Consider the following 21,720-nt stretch of genomic DNA (forward strand, 5'->3'; position numbering starts at 1 on the left):
TAATATTTTTTTCAAAACCAAACCTGAGTGTTGTTCACTAAAGTCAATTAGTGGTTGTGTTTTTTTGCTGGAACACAAATGTATTTTCTATGAGTCATTAATAAAATCAACACCAATGGTGATTGCTACAGAAAGTAACTGAAAGGACAAACAAACGGTTGAATGGTTTTCAGTTTAGTAAGTGCAGTTTGGTGCGTTACTGGACAGAACTCTTGGTAAACTCTTGCTGGTTTGGCTTGAGGAAGCTTTGTGCTGGCTGTTTCCCACTTTAGCTTTTTTGCTGAAATGCCCCTAAACAAAAATAAGTCCTCCTGTCCTCATCTGTTGATGTGACGACTCAAATTAACACATGGTTTTTGACTAACCTGAAAGAACTTGCCAGGTGCTGGAGGTTTTCTATTTGCATCTGGGTTCACAAATTTAAGTTTAGGGTTTTAGGTTTAAAAAAAAAATTCTTGGAAGTCGTTGATGGTATCTTTACATATATTTAAATAGAGAGGTTTAATGCCAAAAATATAATCCCGCTCTTTTAAAAATATTTTGATTTTTTTTTTTTAAATCTCCCTAGGAGAGTAGAAATTTTGTAATTTGAGATTGTCTTCCCCCCTCCCCTAACATCCTAACTCTAGATGAGGTTTCCCGTGCTAATTAGAGTGACAGAAATGATAAATATACAGCAGTGAAGGGGACAAAGTTCTGAAGTACATCTGTAAAAACACTACTTTAAAACCCCACTAAATATGAAATAATGAGTAGGGTTTATAGTCCCTCCTCATATTCTCATGCATATTGTTTTGCTAGAGTACTCAAAATTTAAAAGAAAACTGCCCAATGTTTTTTTTATAACATAAAGTGCATGTTAGTAGGATTTAGGGTGCAGTCAAATAGAGCATCATTCTTAATGACTTCAGAATGTCTTTGATCATAATAAAGGACCAGTATGTACATATAGATGCTGCACTTCTTTCACAGCACTGTTCTTTGAACCTCATCCTGTTTGGAGTTGAAATTATTCTTGGTATTGTGAGATCGAATTTCTGTGTGCTCTTTAGAGATCCCATTCTCAGTCATTGACCCATTATCTGACATGTAGTTCATGTAGATGTGTCATTTTGCTACTACAAAATTCTGCATGTTCGACTATGAAAACCTAAATGCCAGTTTTTACAGGTTTAGTTAAAATGTAGCTGGAGTCTTTTTTTTCCTGTAAGCTATAGGTGAGTAGAATAGAAATGGACTGTTTGGATTGGATTGTTACTTTTGGAGTTCTTCATGTGAATTACCAAATTAAATAACAAAGATATGATCCTTTTTTGAAACTAATGAAATTAGAAAGGTGGTGTTTTGTAATCTTAATGACTTTTCCAAATGTGAAATAACTGTTCAGTTTCCAATCCTAATAGATAGGCATCTGAAATAATTAGAAACTTGAAAATGCTTCCAATTCTGTTAATAGCTTTTAAGCTTTAGCGTAAAACATCTGTATATATGTATGTGCACCTAAACTTTTTTTTTCAGTATCTCTACTTTCATTGTAGCAGGACTGGCTTGATTCTAGAATCTGTGATGAAATTGTGCAAGTGTGTAGTCAGTGTTTCTCAAATAACAGTGAATTTTAGAAATTTTACTTAACTCTCGCTTGTTTCAACTTTGACAATCTTGAAATCAGAATACTTGCTCTAGTTTTGTTAGCTCTCACTGTATCGGTTTAACTGTAGCATTTAGTTTCAGGGCCTAAGAGAGACAGAAATCTAGTTTTGGTGGTTACTCTGCTGAAACAGAAAACTGAAAAGTAAATGATGTTTTATTATATTGATTTTGTAGTCTTAATGCTTTAGATGCACCAAAACAAATAGGATTGCTTGTAATTGATTAGGGCATCGGTAAGTATCATGTGAATAATAAGAAACAAGTTTAGAAACTGTATGCATTGAGGGTAGATGTTTGTAGGTAAAGGTGATTGCAGAAAGGAATGTGAGCAATGATTTAAAAGTAACCTTTGGAGAGTAGTAGTGAATTCAGAGTTGAAGCAAGCTATATTCACCGTCTCATTGGCCTAGGAGCTTTGATTTGAACTGGGAGTGTATAAGCTGAAGTGGTACAGTACCACAATACCTGTTTTGTTTTGTGCCCTCTTCCTCCCCCCTGAATAATTCTTAGGAAATTATGTCGTTCCTAGGGGGCAAAACTGTGTTCCTTTTATTTATTTATTTATTTTTTTAAACAAAACAAAAAGACAACCATACAATTGACATCAATTTTATATTTTGTCCTCCCATGCTAATTAACACAGCATTTTAGTTCAATTCAACCTTGGGCATTCCATTTGCAAACAGTAAAGCTTCTTGAATCAAAGTACAGATTAGCTACCAATTCAGAACCTGTTGAAAATTTTGCTGGGAGTTAATCTACTCGACTTTTCAACATTCTTTCATTTTGGCTTATTCTGTCTTGATCACTGTGTCAGTTGTTCTTGCCTGCAAATATCTCATGCTGTGCAGTTTTAGAATGGTAAGCAAGCTCTGCTAGATACTAAAATAGTGATGCCTGTATCATTCTCACATGCTAGTAGCCCATTTAAAATGTTGCAGAACTGACTATTTATTTCTTCCATTGACAAAAGCTGTTCTGCTCTGATGAGAGGGTAGGTGTCCTTTGGGACAATTCTTAGATAATATCTGCAGGGTATGTGTACAGGAAGGACAACAGTGTCTTGGGGCACAAATATACAAAGAACATCATGATCTTGGGTAGGTTTTACAAAAATGGTCACAGACAGCAGGGTTTAGTAATTAAGTAGCTTCCTATTGGCAATATCTTGATAGAAAGAAAAAGTATCCAGCATCTATGAGGAAAGGCTAATTCCAGCAATCAAAATATGAATCTCTACACAGAATATATTCCTAGGATCTCATTTCAAAATACCTTTCCCATACAATTCTGTCCAGTTACTATATTTCAGTTATCCAATTATGAGGACTTTATTTATTTGTTTTTTTTAACCAAGAGAAGCAAAACTTGATAGAGTGGGATCCCCAGGAGTCATGAAGTCTGGCCAAACTGTGTTCGGGTCAAAGTCGCTGAGAGTTTCACTGTTGATTTTTGTGGGAGCAGGATTAGGTCATTGCACAGTACTTTTGAGATCCCACCTCTAACTATTTCTGAGTTGAGTGTGTGATTATTTCCTCACAGGGAGGAGTCCATCACCACAGCCTTCCAAAAACACCGTACAAGTGACATACATTGGTCAAAGTACCAAATTCCAGTGGCTTTAACCATCTCCTGTTTGAGAATCTGTATTAATCAGGCTGACAGACTGATGCTGAGCATTTGTGAGCACAATAATGAAAGGCATGCTATGGGCTTTGCTGCAAGTTGTAGGTGCTGAAGACCTCCAGGATCAGGCTCTGGATGAGCCATTCAGTACCATATGTGGTCTCTCATATGCTAGTTTCATGCTTGCTTTGTGGTAGTGGGAACTAGCCAACCATGACAAAAAAAGAACATTGTGGGTCTTAAACTTGTGCTGGTGCTACTTCTGCTTTTAAAGTGAACCTGATGTGAAAGCCCCTCTGCACTTGGTCTGTGAAAAGCACTCCACAAGTGCCATAGCTTCGGAAATCTGTGAAACAGCTTGAATCAGTATAGATTGCAGGAGTGAACGTTCTGTTCTGTAGCGCACACTGGGGTTAACCTGTCTCCTACTTATGTTTTCTCTTGGTGATGCAGAATTAATGGCATGGAGTTGTCCAGAGGTGTGGGGGAAAGAAGGTCATGTAAATTTACTTTCAGGTCACAGGCCCCAATTCTACTGGAGTGACTCACTTTAAGTGATACTAGTGTCAAAGGTAAACCTCTCAGATGCATCATGCAAGAAGATAATTATCATTATTATCTATCATAATGTAATTATCATCATTGGCTCAGCAGTCTACCAGTTTATAGACTACTGCTACACCCTGTTTTAAACAAATATGTCTGTGCTATGTGCTGTGGAGCCATCCTGGTGTGCCACAGCAGGCCTTCTTTATCCTGGTGTAGGACAGGAGGGACTGTCGCCTGTTGATGTGATTCCCTCTGGCAGCAAGCTGCTTCATTTTGCTAGCTGACTTCCTTCCTATTCTCTTTTGCCTCAGCTGCCTTTGCCCCATGCTCTCATATGCTGGTTTGGCATCAGCCCGGTGGTGCCTTCTCCCTTGTCAGGCACTGCCACGTCCCCGTCTCCCTGCTCAGTGTCTGTCTGCAAAGCCTTCCACTCTCTGGCTGTGCATTCTCCAAACCAGACAGCTGTAGATAGCAAGTGTCTCTGCCCTGATTGTGGCATGCTAGGGATGGCCTGTCAAAATGAGGAGGTCTGGCAAAGCATGAAGGGGACAGGGCAGGCTCTCATTCTGGCAGGCTGAGAAAATGGTTGGTGCATTAAGTGGAGGGCGAGAGATCACATCCCTTTGGGCACAGTGGTGAAGTTCAGGCATCTTAAGGTTAGGAGGATGGTGTATCATGGTGCCAGGGGTCAGGACCTTTTATGAAAGGACTACTGCTTGTAGTATGGCAAGTGAAGTAATGAAGTGTGTATAGGGGGAGAGTAAAGAGGGAATTCGGACCCAGCCGAGCAAAGGTAGTATTTGAGAAGATGCTGCCTCAGGTAACCATCATAGTTGAGCAGTGAGTTTTTCACCCTCTATCCCAAGTGGAAAATGAAATGCCTGGTAGAGGCATGTTATATTTCAGCTTACTGGCAAACACATTGCTTGAAGAATAGCTTGTAGGCAGGATGTATGATTTGCCATGTGTGTCAGTGTTTGAATGTGCATGCTTACAAAGGGGACTTGCATTGTTACAAAGAGAGAAACTAAGGTGCTTTTTGTGGTGGTCTTTCTGCTGTGAATCCTTATCTTTATAAATACATCTGAAAAATTCATAAGTTGGTGTCTGAAATAAGTGGAAAGACTTCCAGGGATTTAGTTTTTGTGTGTCTGAGCTACCACCTATATTCTTGGAAGTTCCATTTGAGAAGTCAGCTGAATATGCTTTTCAGAAGCATTTTTTCTTAACAGTCATAGGAGCAAGACAAGCTTGGGGGGGGGGAGGAGTTAAAATGAGCATTGACAATGCAAAGCAGTAGTGTGTGATTATAGTGTTGTTTTAAATACACCCTGTAACACTTTTAATGTATCAGAAATGATTATCTAACTTCCCTAATTGATCATGTAACTCATTATGATAGCTGACTAAGAAAGTGAGGTTGACTGCAAGAAAAGCCTGAGTTTTACAGTTGTCCTCCTTGAAGTCCTTCCCCCAAGCCCCCTCTCCCCAAAAAGACAAACTCCAGTTGCTTTTCATTTTTTTCGGTTTGTCAACTAGGTAAGGAAAAATGGTTGCATGGAATTAAAAGAAATCACTTTTCACGATTTTCAATTGTAGCATCTGTTCTGAGAAAGCAAAAGACAGGAGAAGATGCAACGTAGTTGTACTAGAAATGTAAAAAGAATTATATTTTGAATAAGAGGTTTACACCCTTTCAGTAAAGATGCTTCTATTTTAAAAAGCTTGTTCCCGGACTTTGGGGCAAGCATGACTAAGCTATATGATGGTGTTTTAGCAACAAAGGAGATACAAAAACAATGTTTTAAAATCCAGTTACATAGAGATGATCTCCCCTTGTCTGAATAATGGTACACCTTCCTCAAAGTCAATAAAACTGCACCAGTCTAGAGCAGAACTCGTGCACTAGTAGCTGACAAATATATTTGTCTTGATGTTTTCTTCTCATTCCTTTTTGCTTCTTTACCCAGGGAGTGAAGTATCTGTGCATTCCTGCTGCTGACTCGCCCTCGCAGAACTTGTAAGTTTTCTTTAATAATAAAAAGCAAAAACCTAGAAGTCCCTCAGTACTGTGATGCCTGTTCTATAATGAGCTAAAGGATCTGTTTCTGATCTCTCCTAAGTATTGCACTAATGTGTTTTTAATCTGTTAAGAAAACACACCAAGGTTTTCTTGCAGCTACTTTGGTTTTGACTGGTTTTTTTTGTGTGTAAGGATTTGTGGGAGGGTCAGTGTGTGAACACTCTTCTGCCTCTGTAGCCTTAAACTTTAGGGATTCCTCAGTGAGTCTGTTCCTAATTATTCCCAGCTTAGTCCAGCCATTGTTTTTGTAAATCTCTCTCTGCTTGGCTGTTCTTTTTTGTTAGCACCGTCTTCAGCCATTAAAAAGAAGAAAGTATTGAAAGACGTATGAAGTCTTGTGCTTCAAAGGTTAGGATAACTTCTTCGCAGTGGGCCTTCAAGGTAGACTCCCAGTGTGCAAACTAGCCCTACAACTATCTGCTCTGGATTATTTGCCCCTTCCTTTGAAAACCCCAGTGCCCTTCACTATTAGGCCGGTATGGCGGGGAGTTTGTCTGCATGACAGTGATTCGTGCCTTGAAGATATGTCTGTTGAAACTACCGTGTCCCAGCCTTTCTCTTTCTCATTTCTGTTAATGTTCGTTCGGTGAATAACTGCCCTGGAATACCAATTGACATGCTCTGGGTTTTAATACTTTGAACCATTGAGCTGAAGGTACATGGGAAATCTTGATTCCAAAGAGTAATCAAAACACACTTTTTAAGAGAACTTGGATAGCGACCAACTCTTTCTTCTAGAGCTCACTGTTTATGTTGGGGAGAAATGAGGGGGGTTTCAGCCACATCCTGCTACAAGTTTTGTAGAGAAACAGAAGTACTTGAAAGAGGCCTGGTATGTACGGAAGGAAACAGAGCACGGCTTTTCTCTCACATCATAGCAATATTCTGGCTGATGCTTTCGGTGGATGTTTTTAGAGCATTTGTTTCTCATACCTTAGAAAGATTCCAGTGGAGCATTTGATGTGTGTCAATTTGCCTTTCCATTCAGGTGCATTTCTGTCGTGATAAACAACAACAACAAACAAAAAACAATTCCCCTTCCCTCATGAAAACCCTAATTTTCAAGACAGGTCTGTAATAAGACCATTTTACTTGTACCTTCTTTCCCTTCCTTCCTCACCGTAGAAGTGTGAAATACCAACAGAGGAAACTGGTCAGTAAACAATTCAAGGGGTCTATGTTTCTTAAAATCAATGGTAGGGGATCATCAATATTATCGAAGTTACTCTTTTAGAATAGGATTTCAGTTAGATGATAGACTGTGACTTCTCAGACCTTCTGATTTTGCAACAATTGTTTGTGCTGCTTTATGGGAGCAGAAGCATAGGCAACAACCTGCATTTGTAGCCTTAGTACCTTAAAAAAAAATAAAAATTGAGGAGTTTTTCAATCCTTTTGTGAAGGAAAAAATCTGAGATTAGAGGGAAGTATTCACATGGAGCCATCTTAATTGTTTTTTAGTATTCTGAGATTTATGAAGCATTTGTGAAAATGTTTTGCAAATCTGTCTCCTATGTTATAGAGATCTGGATCAATTCAGGAATGCAGATAGAAAGGAAAACATTTCTGATGAACGTTAATCAACATGATGAATGTTAATGTACAGTTCAGCCCCTCCCTCACTGTTGCATATCACGGAATTATATTGAAAAGCCACCTCCAGCACTTGAACTGTCTGGCACTGTACCAAAGCTCTTAAAGCTTTGGTAAGAAGATACAAATTTGCATGAGTATTGTTTCTGTTATGCTGCAGGCATCCACAGTACTTACTTTGGTATCGGATGGTTGCAAACAAACGTCATTACTTCTAATATCGATACACTTGATCACTTAAAAAAAAACTTGATGAGTAACTGATTTTTGTTTTTGCTTTATACAATCCAGATCTTCAAGTAAAATCAAATCATGATGTCTGCAAGTAGTGATGTTGCTTGCTTTTCACATACGATCTTTTGGAAGCCAGAGGAAGCTGTTTTTATTCAGCCTGTGAGGGCTTGATAAAATCTTATCTAACAGTGTTTTACTGTTTTACTGTGCGCCGTCTTAGGAGAGAGGGATAATTGGGGAACAGGAAAGGGAACCTATTCCTGAGCAACATCTTTATGTACCTATCCTCTTTCAAAGAGGGATTCTGGTGGTGTTAGAGTAAAAAGAATAGTATCATCTTTTGTTCTAGGTCTTCGTATTTTGTTAGCAATGGCCAACAGGCATAACTGATGGGATGCACATAGTCCTGTCTGTCTGACCCAACACCATGTTTGTCAGGAGAAGTTTCTGAAGCTCTATTGCTACTTTGCAACTGCTGGCAGCTTGAAAGGGTCCAGCTGAAGTCTGTTACTCACTGAATTTGGGAGTGTGAGCCCTTAATTCACTTCATCTAAGTTTTTCTGAGGGGAGCTTTTGGTTTCTTATGTGTGTAATACACATGTACTTGCAGTAAACTTGTTTAGTGGAGCCCCTTTCCTCAGGGGAATGTGTTGTGGTGAAATACAACAGTGTTTCCCTTGCTAAACTGTAGGTGTTTGCTTGGCTTGAAAGCTTGCCTCTACTCCTGTTTTCTGCCCCTCCCTAGTGTATGAATGAAGCAGTTGCTTTTGAGACCTGAGGTGTTTCCTAGGACTTCAGTAAGGTTTTTGTTTTTGTTTTTTGTTTTCCCTGGGCTGTGAGAATTTTGCCTTGGCCATTAACTTCCCCAGAAATGGCATCTCCCACAGAACGTACTACTACTAAGTTCATTCTATAGAAGTTATATCTTCCCTTCCTGTCCTGTTCTAGCTAATTATCTTAGGCTATGTATTTCTAAGGAACTAACATCCAGCTTGTTAGCCCAGTGAGGTTAAAATTAACATTCTGGTCAGGCTGTTAGAGGTGACAATACAGAAGCTAGAGGACCTATTAAGAAAAGAAATTCAGGTGAACCTTAGTTGCATTTAGATTGCCAAAGGAAAGAAACCTCAAGATGGTTCTTCCTATCTGTTTTTGCATCCTTTCTTTTCAACCTTTAAAACACTCTTAGAAATCTGACCAGCAACTGTGATACATAGATCTGGGAATCTGCCATCTGACTTGTCAAGGATTATCCGTTTTGTTAACGGACAAGTGTAATAACTTAGCGTGTGCTGGTAGGGGCACTGTACTGATTCTTCTTCCTGTGGTATTTACCACTGTGAAGAAGATGCAGTTCAGAAGATGCCCAAGTTTAAGCTGTGATATAAAAGCCAGATACCTTGTAATAAATTGTCTTGAAGTAACTGTTTAAGCCAACAGATAAATCGATGCATTTGTCAGATGCTTTCCTGTTACAGATGTTGATTAGCTATTTTGTGGTTAATGTAAAATTTGCCGTTCTTTTGTATGTCTGTGCCACTTGCCACACTGTTAACTGGTCCTCAAAATCTGTTTTCCTATATATAAGTTTGTACCATAACCCTGAAAATGAGTTTAGGCAACTGTGTCTGCTGGAGCCAGCAGAGACCCTTATGCAATGGTTTGTGGAAGAGTGCATATTTCCTCCCCTCTAACTATAAGTGAGGAGGGGTCATGGTTCTACAAAGTAGCACTAACTCGAAGTGTGGCTGTTTCTCTTGTAATCTATATAAATGCCTTTAGACATTTACACTTGATGGTGTTTCAGCAGACTGGGTACCAGCAATAAAGAAGGAAGAATAAAACAATGAATGGAGCTCATGGCTAGCTAGCAAAGGTGCTGCGCTCATTCACTGACTCTTTTCAGCCCAAAGCATTGAAGTGTTTAACCAAAGCTTATGCTAGGCCATTGAAATGAATATACTGGTGTTTGGAGCTGCCTTGTTGGCAAGATTGTTTAGAGAGAAAGAGAAAGGAAGATGGGTGCATGAGAAGACTGGGGTGTGGTCAGACCAGCCCTAACCAAGTTTCATGTTGTTGAATCTCTTTAATCTTGGACAAGTGCTCCTTCATTGTGCAATAGCAACAGCTCTCACACATGCAACCTGAAGTCTGATTTGTCCTGAGTTCATTTATGTGAAGCTGCTTATATCCCACAGACAGACCTGCATGCCACGATTTATTAGAACTCAGCCAGTGAAAACTTTTTGGAGTAGCAGTCTGTTTCAGAGTAGGGCTTCCTTCCTCCTCTTCACTCATCCCACATACTTGATCAGTTTCTTGAGAAACATGAAATCCTGAGCTGACATGCTGTCTGAAAGCTTGGGATTGCATCATTCCTCCGGAGATTGTTTTCCAAATAAGTCACTCAAGCCTTCTCCAGCTGTTCCGTCCACGTTGTATTCAGTGATGCAAGGAATGTCTTGGAAAGGGAGTCCTGGGCTTTGGACTCCCACTGTTTGGATATATCAGCTTAGACACCATTGCCTTTGCAGGTTCCGCAGGCTCTATCACTCCATTGCATTCCCTATGTTGTCCTCCAGCTCTGAGTGTTTATAGTAGCAACAGCTGCCCTGTTGGGCAGGAAGGGAAGCTTCCTTTTATGTGGGCATTCCTGATTTTTTGTGTGGCTGCTCATGTTGGGGCTGAGGGGGTTTTTTTGTTTGTTTTTCATGTTGGCTTGGTTGGTTGTGTGTTGTGTTGGTTTTTTTTTTGTTTTTTGTTGTTTTTTTTAGCCCTTGTGGTATAATATTCACTCAGAGAGGGGAAACATCTTGAATACAGGACGTTGTGTTTCATGGGTGTTGTGTAGCGTGCTTTCAGGTTTATCTTTGCCAGTAAGCCTGTAACTGAGTGCCTCTTAAGGAGCTCTCTCCTCTGCCTATGTGCTACACACATTGCTACCGATTAAATTGCAAGAGTACTCAAAGGCCCCAGTTGAACTTCAGTTCCGCTGAACTGTGAGGTGCTGCTTGCACCTGTAATGAATTGCAGGCAGCCCCAAAGGCTTTGCAGCCTGAAAGGCAAAGGCAGGGTGAGTGACTTGGGGCAGGGATGCAAAGAAGTGAGGTTGCAGATTTGCTGAGATGTTTGCAGTTAGCTGCCAGTGGAGGCTGTCAGTTCCTTTCCTTCAGGTTTGCCCCAGTTGAAATGAAGAGGCATATGTAAAGGATAATGAGAGTGGCTGTACGGCTGGTGAACTGAGTCTTTATCTTCTCCACATATTCTCCTACACTGCTTAAAAAGAAGTAGGCTATACGAGGGGTTGGCTGATACCCTAAATAAGGAGAGATAAAGGGGCACAGCTTATACTGAGATCTGAAAAATCTAGGAGAGGAATTTTGCAGCTAATGCTAGGTGAACTTGAGGAAGCTGATGCAATAAGCCAAGAAATAGTTGATGTATAGGCAAGTTTGGGAGGTACTGAGATCTGAGGGGAGGAGACTGAAAGAGTTGAAGTAACAAGGGTTTGAGTCAAGAATTTTTCATAGCTGGGACAAAAGGGAGAGATTTGAGGCTGCAAAGAGGAAAGACATAAGATTTACACATGTCCTGGTACATGAGTTGCCTTTGACTTCATCTCCTCCTCCAAACCCAGCTTGGAGAGCAGGTAATGGATATCTCTTTGTGAGGACAATGTACTGTGGGAGTGGTTTGCATAGCCATTCTGAGTTTCACCTGATGTCTGAGCATACTCAAAGAGATGTCAGGCCAGGTTACTGGTCTGAAGGGGAATGAGAGACAGGCCAAAATATAGACTTGCCAGTCATCAGCATAAAGTATTTGCTGATGTCTATCACACTGTGGTGCCTAAGATACCAGTTTCTTCTTCAGGTAGCTTGGAGAGTAAGTATACCAATCAGTTTTGTTTTTTATTGGCAGACACTAACTTTTGCCTCTTTAGCCCCATATTCAATTCTAAATTCTAGAAACAGCATGAAGTGAGCTTTCAGATACATTTCTCTTTTTCTAAGTAGTGATTTTACTAAATAGAGTACTTTCTGTATTCCCCTTCTGTTTCTGTTTTCAGGGCAAGGCATTTCAGAGAGAGCATCAAATTTATCCATGAATGCCGGCTTACAGGTGAAGGCTGTCTAGTTCACTGGTATGTATATCACTTGCTAAAAAAAACCTTTGTAAGGGTTTCTGTGCCTTTATTTGGATTTCACCATCTTAATGATAAGTTAGCATTCATCTGCATTTTATAGGGAAATCCTCTTGAACTGAAATGTTGCCTTTATTTGAAGAGCCACAAAGATTCACAAGTACTATTAAAGCCTCACAGAGCTGAATCTTTATCTGGAGTCAGAGTCATCTCATGATTTGAACACTGAACTTGTACGCAGGCCCTTACATGAATCCTCAATTTGCTACTGACTTATGACAGGGCTGTGGACAAGTCATTTAGCCAGTCTCCATGTGTGTAAAACAGGGATAATTTGTCTGAGTCTTGAGAGTGTTTTAAAAAAGCCTATCTTTATTTCTAAAGCACTTCAAAGGCATAAAATATTTTGGAAATGCCAAGGGAAGGTATATCTGATACAAATGTACTCCAAACACATTCTTTACACTCATAATAGTAACAGCTGGAATTTTTTGTCCAGAGCTGTCAAATCAGTAATAGTGAATGGTGCTTGCTTTATCCCAGGGTTTAAGGTGGGGAAATTGGAGTCTGGAGAGCTGAAATTGCATAGTGCATGGACAGTAGAAAGAGGAAAAGAACTCAAACATCCAGAGTCCTGTGCTTTAACAATCCAGTTAAAGTTCATTTCAGCCCCATGAAATAGGAGATGAAATTCATGGTGATGAAGAATACAGTCTTATTTCACTGCTCTGATGTGTATAGGCAAAAAGATGTGGGTGAATTATTTCTAGCTTAATAAAAAATCAAATCTAACTTAGAACACATGTGCTGTACTACCCTCCTATGAAGACTTAATACTTTTTCCTTCCTTACCAGTCTTATGTGAGTTATCATTCAGAACCCACTTTCTTGATCTTGTACATTTATTTTGATGCATTTGAAAATGCAGTAGCAAAAAACACCTCAACTCAAATATAGTAATCTCTCTTCGTGGTGGTAAGCAACACAGCAGCCTGCTGTGACGTTGGGAAGTGATGCTTTTGATTGAAGTAGTGCTGTACTTCATCTATTTATTGCACCTTATTTGTCATGCAGCCTTGCAGGTGTCTCCAGGAGTGTAACGTTGGTTGTTGCCTACATCATGACCATCACAGACTTTGGCTGGGAAGATGCACTGTCTGTTGTCCGAGCAGCAAGATCCTGTGCCAATCCTAACATGGGCTTCCAGAGGCAGCTGCAGGAGTTTGAAAAACACGATGTTGATCAGGTAAATGAATTACAAACAAATGAACTGAGAAATACAACCCCAAGTCAGTTCATGGGTTGCTTTTCATTATCCTGAAGCCTGAGTGGTCTGTCTGGATCTTCTTTGTTGTGAGGGAGTGATTTCTTGGGCAAGCCTGCTCCACTAGGGAGGTGCAGCTGGACCTGGAGATGTCAGGGAATGCTGGATGGGAGAAGAGACAAATCACAACACCTAAACACACCTCCCTCTGTTTGTCTATGCTCTCAATCCAGTGATTCCCTCATGTGGGCTGAAGACATAATGCATAAAAGACTGACACCTTTAGAAGGGTAAAAACTGAAGAATGAGTAGTGCAGAATGAGGCAGCAAGACCAACCTATAAGTATCAGTTGCATAAAAATACCTTTTTTTCCACATCCACTTGGAATAGTAAGCAAGAAAGAAATGATTTGTGGATCATAATCAGAAATGCTTGCTGTCCAGGAATTAAGCTGTGTTCTCATTATGACTTATATTCCCCCCACTGGTACCCTCTGCGACTGAGACCTTAATAAACATTTTGATGTATATGACAGTCACAGGTCTGACTCTTTTTCCTGGTCTTTAAGAGCTTTTTAGGGCTGTGAAGATTGTTGGAACAATGATAAGGCTATAAAGTGGTTTTCTAACATAAGTGGAAGTAACTGAGCACCCACAGGGAGCAGGTCTTTTACGCAGGATGGTTCTTCTGTGGGGGAAGAAACTGATTTTTATTTTAACTTCCTACTCTGGCTGTCCCCTCTATTTTTCAATTGCTCAGCATGTTACTGTTCTCTTGGCTTTCCTGGATTGTACTTATTAAGAAATCAACAAGAACAACAAAACAGACAAACAAAATCTGGAAAGAAAATACGTAAATGAAGCAAAGGAGACTGGCTTTTTGTATTCCCTGCTGCAGAAAGCTCCAGATTTAGAAATTACCATTTGATTTGCATGATGCAGTTTGCAACTGTAAATATTTGTGTTTTTTTTATTTAAATACTTAACTGAATGTTTTCTGGATCGTTTGGAACTGGTGTAAATGGGAGAGTAACTGATTTTAAGAGACAGAAGTCAGAGGGGGACTTTCCAGACTTGTCTCCTTCCTCCCTTACAGTCATTTCTACTCTAATTGGTCTGGGCTAACAGCAATGACAATTAAGGCTATATGCAAATAGCCTGATAAAGACAGTAACGTCTCTTTCTTTTTTTTCATCCACGATGGAGGGACATTCTGCTTCTTTCACTGAGGGGGAGGCAGTACGTTACAAAAAGAAATATCCACCTGTGGTCACTGGCTGGGCTGTAGTTTCCTACTGTCTCTTAATAACAACCACATCCTTAGCAGGTGTCCGTTTACACACCTGATTTCAGTGGAATTGTGCCACCTGCCAAGGGCATGAACTTTTTCTGATTGCAGCACTAGGGGTGTTTTGCTATGCTTATACAGTGTGGCACCCTATGGGATTTCTGGAATGAGGTCCCTTAGATTTTGATCTCACAGGGAGGTGTTTAGTCCCTAAGATCATAACATGGTTTGCACCAGATCCAAATTTCCGTGTGGTAGCCTGAGGCTTCAGATTTGACTTATGACCTTATGATCTTTTATGGACAGGGGAGGAAGTAATTATGCTGAGGTCTTGTCTTCCAATGTCCCTGTAAATGTTCTTTGTGGATTAAATTATCCATAATAAGCCCCAAACAGAACAAAGCTATGGAAGGTGAGGCTAGAAATATTATTACAAAATGATATCCACACTGGTACAGAACAGTTGAGGTCTGTGTCTGCTTGCTTTTTCTGCAGAGAAGACCAACAAGGTTGTCAGGAATGACTAAATGAACTAAAATTCTTCAGCTGGCAAAGAAATGATGGAGGAGAATGTGAGAAAGGTCTAAAAAGTTGAGTGGAATAAAGAAGGTGAACAGGTGTGGTTTCCACTCTTCCTCATAATATGAGATGGAGCTATCAAGTGGTGGGTCCCAATCAAAGAAAAGGAGATGCATATTTAATGCAATATGTAGTTCAACTGTGGAGCTTGGTGTTATCCAGAGATCTTGTGGCAAAAATTGGTGGATTCAGAAAGTGATCTCACGGCAGACAAATCTATTCATTGCTAAGAAACACAAAGATACTGCTTCAGCCTCCAAAAGCACCTGAGCTGAGAATTGCTGGAAGTTGGGACCACGACCAGGGAAAGCATCCTAGTATGCTTACCCTACCATTGCATTCCTTCCCAGGCATTTACTTGAAATGGACCTGGCACAGTTGTTACCATATACCATATTCAGTCATTCACATCAATAATATATACGGCCTCTCCTATAGCTTTTAAAGCTCATGGCCTTTTTCCTCCAAAAGATACCTTTCCCATTATCTGCAGTGCAGTTTTTACTATTGGTGCTTATTGGTTCAGTATGGAACAGCAATATGAGTCGTTGACTTTCTGACCCTCAGCCTTCTGAAGTTCTTGCAGCCTACTGTGACTTGGATGAGTTGCCTGATTGCAGGAGCTTGCAGCATCTATGCATCTCATTTGTAGATGGAAGTGGAGGAGGGTGCTCTTAAGTCCAAGATGTCCTTGTCCAGTGGGTGTTCCTTACTCCATATTACTCCAGCCAGCCATGCTCTTATGCAAGTGTGCCATTTTAGAGAAGTAAGGTATCTCAATGACTCTAATTATGTGTTCCTGTGCCGATGTATTCTGTGCTGCTATTAAAGGAGATGAAAAACTTGGAGTGCTTTTTTTTAGCTTGCTTTTGTTCTTATAGAGTCTTGAATAGAGTCTCTGTAGGGCAGGAGGGAGTATTATTTCTGCATCAATGTCATGTTATTATTTCATCATATCATATATGTATGTTCAATTTCTCCAGTTCAGGCAGTGGCTGAAAGAAGAATACGGAGAAAATTCTTCTCAGGATCTGCAAGAAGCCAAAAATCTTCTGAGCAAATACAAAGAGCAGGCAGAGTTGCAGCAGACTACTGGGGGAAGACAGTGGAATAACAACTTCTCATCTGTGCCATCCCTCTCATACAACAACTACACAACAGAGACCTAATCGTAAAAAGATGAATTTCTTTTCTCTTTTACCTGTTGAAAAACATCTCACCGTAACTTCCATCCCACCTTCAAGACTCCCAGCAGTAATCATGCAAGCAGTTGATTTGTAGGAAGCTTCTTGATGACAATACTACATTAGATGTGTGTGTATGAGTGCATTTGACACAGTTTTATAGTTTGGGCAGCATCAAGCTCTATGTGTGCTCAGAAACATGATCAAGTTACTGAGGCTGAGCCAGTCTGTCAGCCACAGCTATTATCCCCTTATGCCCATGTAGCCTGGCATTTGCCATGAGGTTAGCTCAGCTCCTTTTGTTGTAGGCTAGCAAAGGGCTCTGAGAGATGAACTGTGGTGATTAAAGCTGTGGCAGTTTGACATTTCTGCCCCATTCATGAAGATGTTATTGTACCTGAAGAAAGGAACTTAAGTCTGTGCCTCTGCTGCTCCAGTTCACCGTCCATTGACAAGTAATAACCTGGAGATGGGCTTGTACCTGAATGCTATGCTCTAAACTGGAGCGGGTGAGATATGGGTACATGTCCCTTTCTACCAACAGCAGCATCTAGGGGAGAAGTGGTACAGACAGCTCTGAGTAATAACATCTTCAACTGCCACAGTTGTACTTGCTTCAGTGCACGTGAGACAGAGCTGTTGGTAGAACTGGCGCAGACGGAGAGCACCGAGACTGTTAGCACAGCTCAGCTGATGTGCACTGATTTAGGTCCTGGCCACTTGATTGTGCGTCTGGTCTCCCAACATAAACTTCTCTGGAGAGAAGTTTTTCAGGTTTCCAGTGCCACTGAACTGCATTCCCTGTGGAACGCGTGCCTCTTCAACTCATGCCCGTGTGCCCATGATAACATGTGTCCAAAGAGTGGGCTGGGTGTGAGTGTGAGCACCTGTTTCTTTGCTTGTGCTGTGGTTTGCTCTTTGACTTTAGCTACCTCAAAAATGCTGTTCTTGTCATTGTGGTTGTAAATGCAACCTTGAAAATTGCCTTGTGTAATCTTAATTTCACTCTGAGTGAAGTGTGTGTGTGTGAGAGGGTATGTGTGTGTGTGTATGTTTCACTAATGTCTGTATTTAAGAAGTTTATTGTTTTCTTTTAAAACTGCCCATATTTCTCACCAGTTTAAAAATTCAGATGTTTGAATTTAACTTTCTACCATTTTAAAACCACTGTATGTTTTGCTGTGGTCAGATTTATAGGAATTCATTTGTAAAATATATTTTAAACTAGGTTAAAACTAGGGGATGTACTCTGCTCTTGGTAACATGGTGTATATCTGGAATGGAGCCATTAAGTGACTTAAATGTTTTATGTTTCTAAGACTGTAACTTCAAATTAGAGATGCTGGGCAGTGTATTGATTTCTGATGGTGTAATGGAGAGTAGCATTGATGCCACAGTCTTGGTTTCTTGTCTTTGACTTGGAGGATGAAGGGTCTATTTTTCTTGAAGATTCAAAAAAAAATTTCCCAGCCATGTTAATAAATAAATAAACCAAACTTTTTAAAATATGTGGTGTATATAGTGCTAAAAACTGAGTATTGAGAGTGAGAGGCAGTCAGCACACTAAATAGACTGTTGTCATCTCTTTCAATACCTTTGGTACTCTGACCTCCCACCCTTTTACCAAATTCTTCTTCATGTGATTTTTTCCTGCTTGCTTTGAATGACAGTGAATACTTTGAATGAGAGTGTGGCTTTTTGGGTCAAATAAGCCCTAGCCTTGTTAAAAATCTTCTAAAACATTTTATATCATGTGAAATATGGATCTTACAAATCTATTATTGCCAAAAGGGAAAAAAAAGGGGGGGGGGGATGGGATGGAACTAGCTTTACTACTTTATCTGAGTCCCAGCTCCATCATAATTCTCATTGCAGTAAGTGCTTTAAGTGTATTGAACACAGTTGAGAGCAGGATAATTATATACAGTATGTGCTGCAGTAAAGGATACTATTGGACTTGGGAAAGGTGCTGGAAGTTGCATTGTGTTTGTTCCCAAGCTTATAGCTGAATGAATCACTGCCTATTTGGGATATCCAGCAGATGTGCTCTGTGTTTTTTTGGTAAGAGAAGTATTTGGCTTTTTTTCCTTCCTCTCTCTCTCTCTTTTTTTTTTTTTTTTTTTTCCCCCATCCTCTCTTGAAGATGTTGGTCTGCAAATAAGTGGCCCTTTAGGAGTTTCAGCACACCAGTGCCCAGATTGGCAGTGCCCTCTGTGTTTTGAGCAGAGGGTCACCAGCTTTTGTGGACATGGTAGAGAATATTTTCTTTGGTAACAGGGTCTGACACATGGATTCAGGATCCTGTGTCATCAAGTTCAGGATATTGGTCTCTTTGTTCAACTCTGTCCTCATAATAGGATACATGGTGTAATTTCAGCCCATGCCCAAAAGGTAGCTGCTAGAAGTATTCTGCCAATGGTCATGTAGGTATCCAGTCAGGCCATCCTGTCGCTGACTGCTGATGGTGGTAGGTAGTCCGTAACATTTTTGTCAGTCCTCTTCTGTCCTTGCAGTAGTAATGTTGTGAGTGCTGATAAATTTGCAATTACTTTTTTCCATTTTGAGAAATGCAAGACAGAATGGGAGACATCTGTTAATGTTCATGTGTCTAGGATTGTTCTCTACTGGATTTTTTCTTTTAATAGTTAGATAATCCCCAAAGAGTCATTCCCAGAAATGGGCTTTAAGGCTATACAGCCACCTCAACAATGTGCATTATGCTGCAACTGGAGAGCAGATACAGGGTAAACCAGGAAGACAGAGAGGTGCCATATTGTCAGCAAGTAGAAGTGCTTCTCTCTCTCTTTTAAAAGACAAGAGAAGGTATTTTCTGTAGTCACTTGCTCCTAGATCTTGTTTAGGGGGATATATATAGTATATACCACCTTTGAGAGTGGAAAAAGAGCAACAGCAGTCTAAGAAAACTTGCATCTGGTTTGCCTATGTAGGGAGCAGGAAAGTAGAGTTTATTCCCTTAGCACCTTAAGCTGCAGAAGAAACAGCAGCTACAGTTCTCACCTTGGTCTCCTAGAAAAGGAGAGGAGCTAACATTGCCCAAGAACATGACATGATCTGTCTTCCAACCAGCCTTTCATTGGCAGTTTGTAGGACTTTATAGCTATCTGGAATATGACTAGACCCCAGTCCACATTTTAGTAGTTGGCCTATATAGTGTAGATGATGTGTTCAGTTATTTTGTGTTTCTGTACTTCAAAACATTGTCTTCATTTTGATGTCCACTGGAAAATGTATAAAGTTTATAATACCTTATTGGATATCCATATTTGAAAAGTATAATCAATCTTTTGTAAACTTGATATCCATGTCTGATTATAAGCAAATGCTTTAGTGTTATACTATGTAGGTAATGGGTAAATGGATTAGTATTTATTACCCTGATTTTTAACCTGGAAAGAGTTGCTTCCTTACAATTTGTGGTTGATTGGGAAGATATGGTAAATCATATCTCTGTTTTTTTTTTTTTTTTAAAGACAGTAATAACCTTGGTTGCTATAATGGTCACTGTCTATAAAAGTCGGTGAAAAATTATAGTAATTACTTCAGCTAGTTTAGAAACTAAATCTGGTAAGCTTCTTGATTCTCTGTCTTCCTCTTCCTGGGCATCTTAGTGAAGCCTTGATTGCTTTTTCCAAATGTTTGTATTTAATACATTCTACAATTTTTTATAAATAAAAATAAATGTTAGCATCTGATCTCCTTGTGTGTTTTCTTGAAATAAATAATAGTCCCTAAAAGACTTCTGGCCACTGTCTGTATCCTGCAGGTACAGTAAAAGTATAACACTAAGTCATTTTGATGTTTAGACTTTTTTTCTCCTGTGTGTAGACATCTGGAGACTTCCCCTCTCTTCACCCAGTCCTTCCAGGTGAGTTCAAGAATCTTCAGTTCAAGCATCTTCTGATGGTAGTCCCATAAGACGATATTGCATGTTGCTCTTCCTTACTCGTTGTTGCAGACCCATCATTACTACAGCGTATGTAGTACCTCCAGGTGATTTTTTTTCTTCTGAAATACCTTCTTTTCCATAGCAGACCACTGTTTTATGTCTTAAACCAAATAAAATTTACAGTGAGTTACAGGCTGCAAAGACACTAAGACTCTACAAAGGCTCGCGGTAGTGGCTCGTCAGAAGCTGATGTAAGTGGCAGAACATGCTTCCTGAGCAAAAAATTTAAAAACTTTTAGTGGGGGGGGGGAAGCCCCATTTAAATTCCCACAGATAACAAAGTACATTTCTGGTTTGCCAGAATTACCCTCTTAGCAGAGGTAGTGTCATTCGAACAATCAAAAAAACCCAATCTGAAAGTATGATCAGTCATGTCTAAGCAGCCAAAGCTCATGGCCACTTTAGTCATTGCTGAAGGCTGTGCTATGTTCTCACTGTGGGACTCCCTCATCATGAAGGCAAAGTTAGATGTTCATGCACAATGGCTTCCAGGTCTTTTTTCTTTCTCCCTCCTCTCCCCCGGGTGTTGGTTTATAGACTGCTGGGAATATGTGGATGCTTTCCAAGGGATCTGTGGGAACTAACTATGAGGAAAATTCCACTAGAATAAAAGGTTATGGGTCTGTGGATAGCTTTCACTGGACTAGCAGATGCACCTCTTTCCATAATATGTTCATGCGTTCATCGCCTTCTATGTAAGTGAAGTGGTTCTGATTTTATCAATGTGTATTTTTCAGTCCCCTGCATTTCTTTCTACAAGAAGACTTAAACTGTAATGCAGCCTGCTATGTGAGGCTTGAGTTAGTGGTATAATTGCCTCATTTCTGCTGTTATCCCTAGCAATGTCTTAGATATACGTACTGTAGCACTGACAAGACAGAAAACATGTTAAAAATATTGTCAATCTCTTCTGAATTGTGAAAAGTTCTTAAATTTTAGAGCTGCGTCCCCTTCCTCCTTCCCCCCCCCCCCCACCTTTAAGGAAAACAGTAGTTTCCAAATGAGTAATACATTGTTGTCTTTATCTTCCTTCCAATAAAATAGCATCTTTCAAGGGCAATTTTTATCCAAACCGGATGTAAAAAATGTGCTGCAACCATGGTGCTGTATTATTGTTCCCAACTGTCTATCTCATTTTATTTGATGTTATGTGTAAATACCATGAGTTCCAGAACATGGCAGTTCTGACTTGCTTCTTATAATGCTGTCCCACCATGCAATAAAGTAAGGGAGCTAGAGGGTAAAACCAGTTGTCCTGAAATGTGCTCATAACCTGATCAAGTGTTTGGGCTTTGCCAGGAAATTATGCAAAAGAGTCCTTACGCTTCCTTGAGATGATTGTACTAAAGACGGGCCTATGATGGTGTGCTCTAGAAAATATTAGACAGCATGGGGAAGATGTTCATGTGTCTTGCAGCATTTGTTTCTGTAGAAACCCCTGGAGACATAAAGCATGCAACAGAAGCAGTTAGCTATTTTCACACTTCTTTCTCAGCACAGCTTTAAATGTGGCTCTCCTTTACCATGTGACCCAACTCCCCTATTTAACTATTTCATTG

At 40.0% G+C, this 21,720-nt stretch overlaps 1 protein-coding gene across 1 annotated transcript in view; it reads left to right on the forward strand.

Annotated features, from left to right (window-relative positions):
• DUSP22 (dual specificity phosphatase 22) overlaps positions 1-19,902 on the forward strand; it is a 42,608-nt gene extending 22,706 nt beyond the window's left edge. Inside the window, exons 4-7 of the mRNA XM_026114897.2 lie at positions 5,796-5,845; positions 11,805-11,879; positions 12,954-13,125; positions 15,994-19,902. Of these exons, the coding sequence (XP_025970682.1) occupies positions 5,796-5,845; positions 11,805-11,879; positions 12,954-13,125; positions 15,994-16,179 (483 nt within the window). The 3' untranslated portion in view covers positions 16,180-19,902. The remainder of the gene's footprint in view (positions 1-5,795; positions 5,846-11,804; positions 11,880-12,953; positions 13,126-15,993) is intronic.
• The last annotated feature ends 1,818 nt before the right edge of the window (positions 19,903-21,720 follow it).

The sequence above is a fragment of the Dromaius novaehollandiae genome, chromosome 2 (genome assembly GCF_036370855.1).
Source record: "Dromaius novaehollandiae isolate bDroNov1 chromosome 2, bDroNov1.hap1, whole genome shotgun sequence".
Classification (NCBI taxonomy): domain Eukaryota; kingdom Metazoa; phylum Chordata; class Aves; order Casuariiformes; family Dromaiidae; genus Dromaius; species Dromaius novaehollandiae.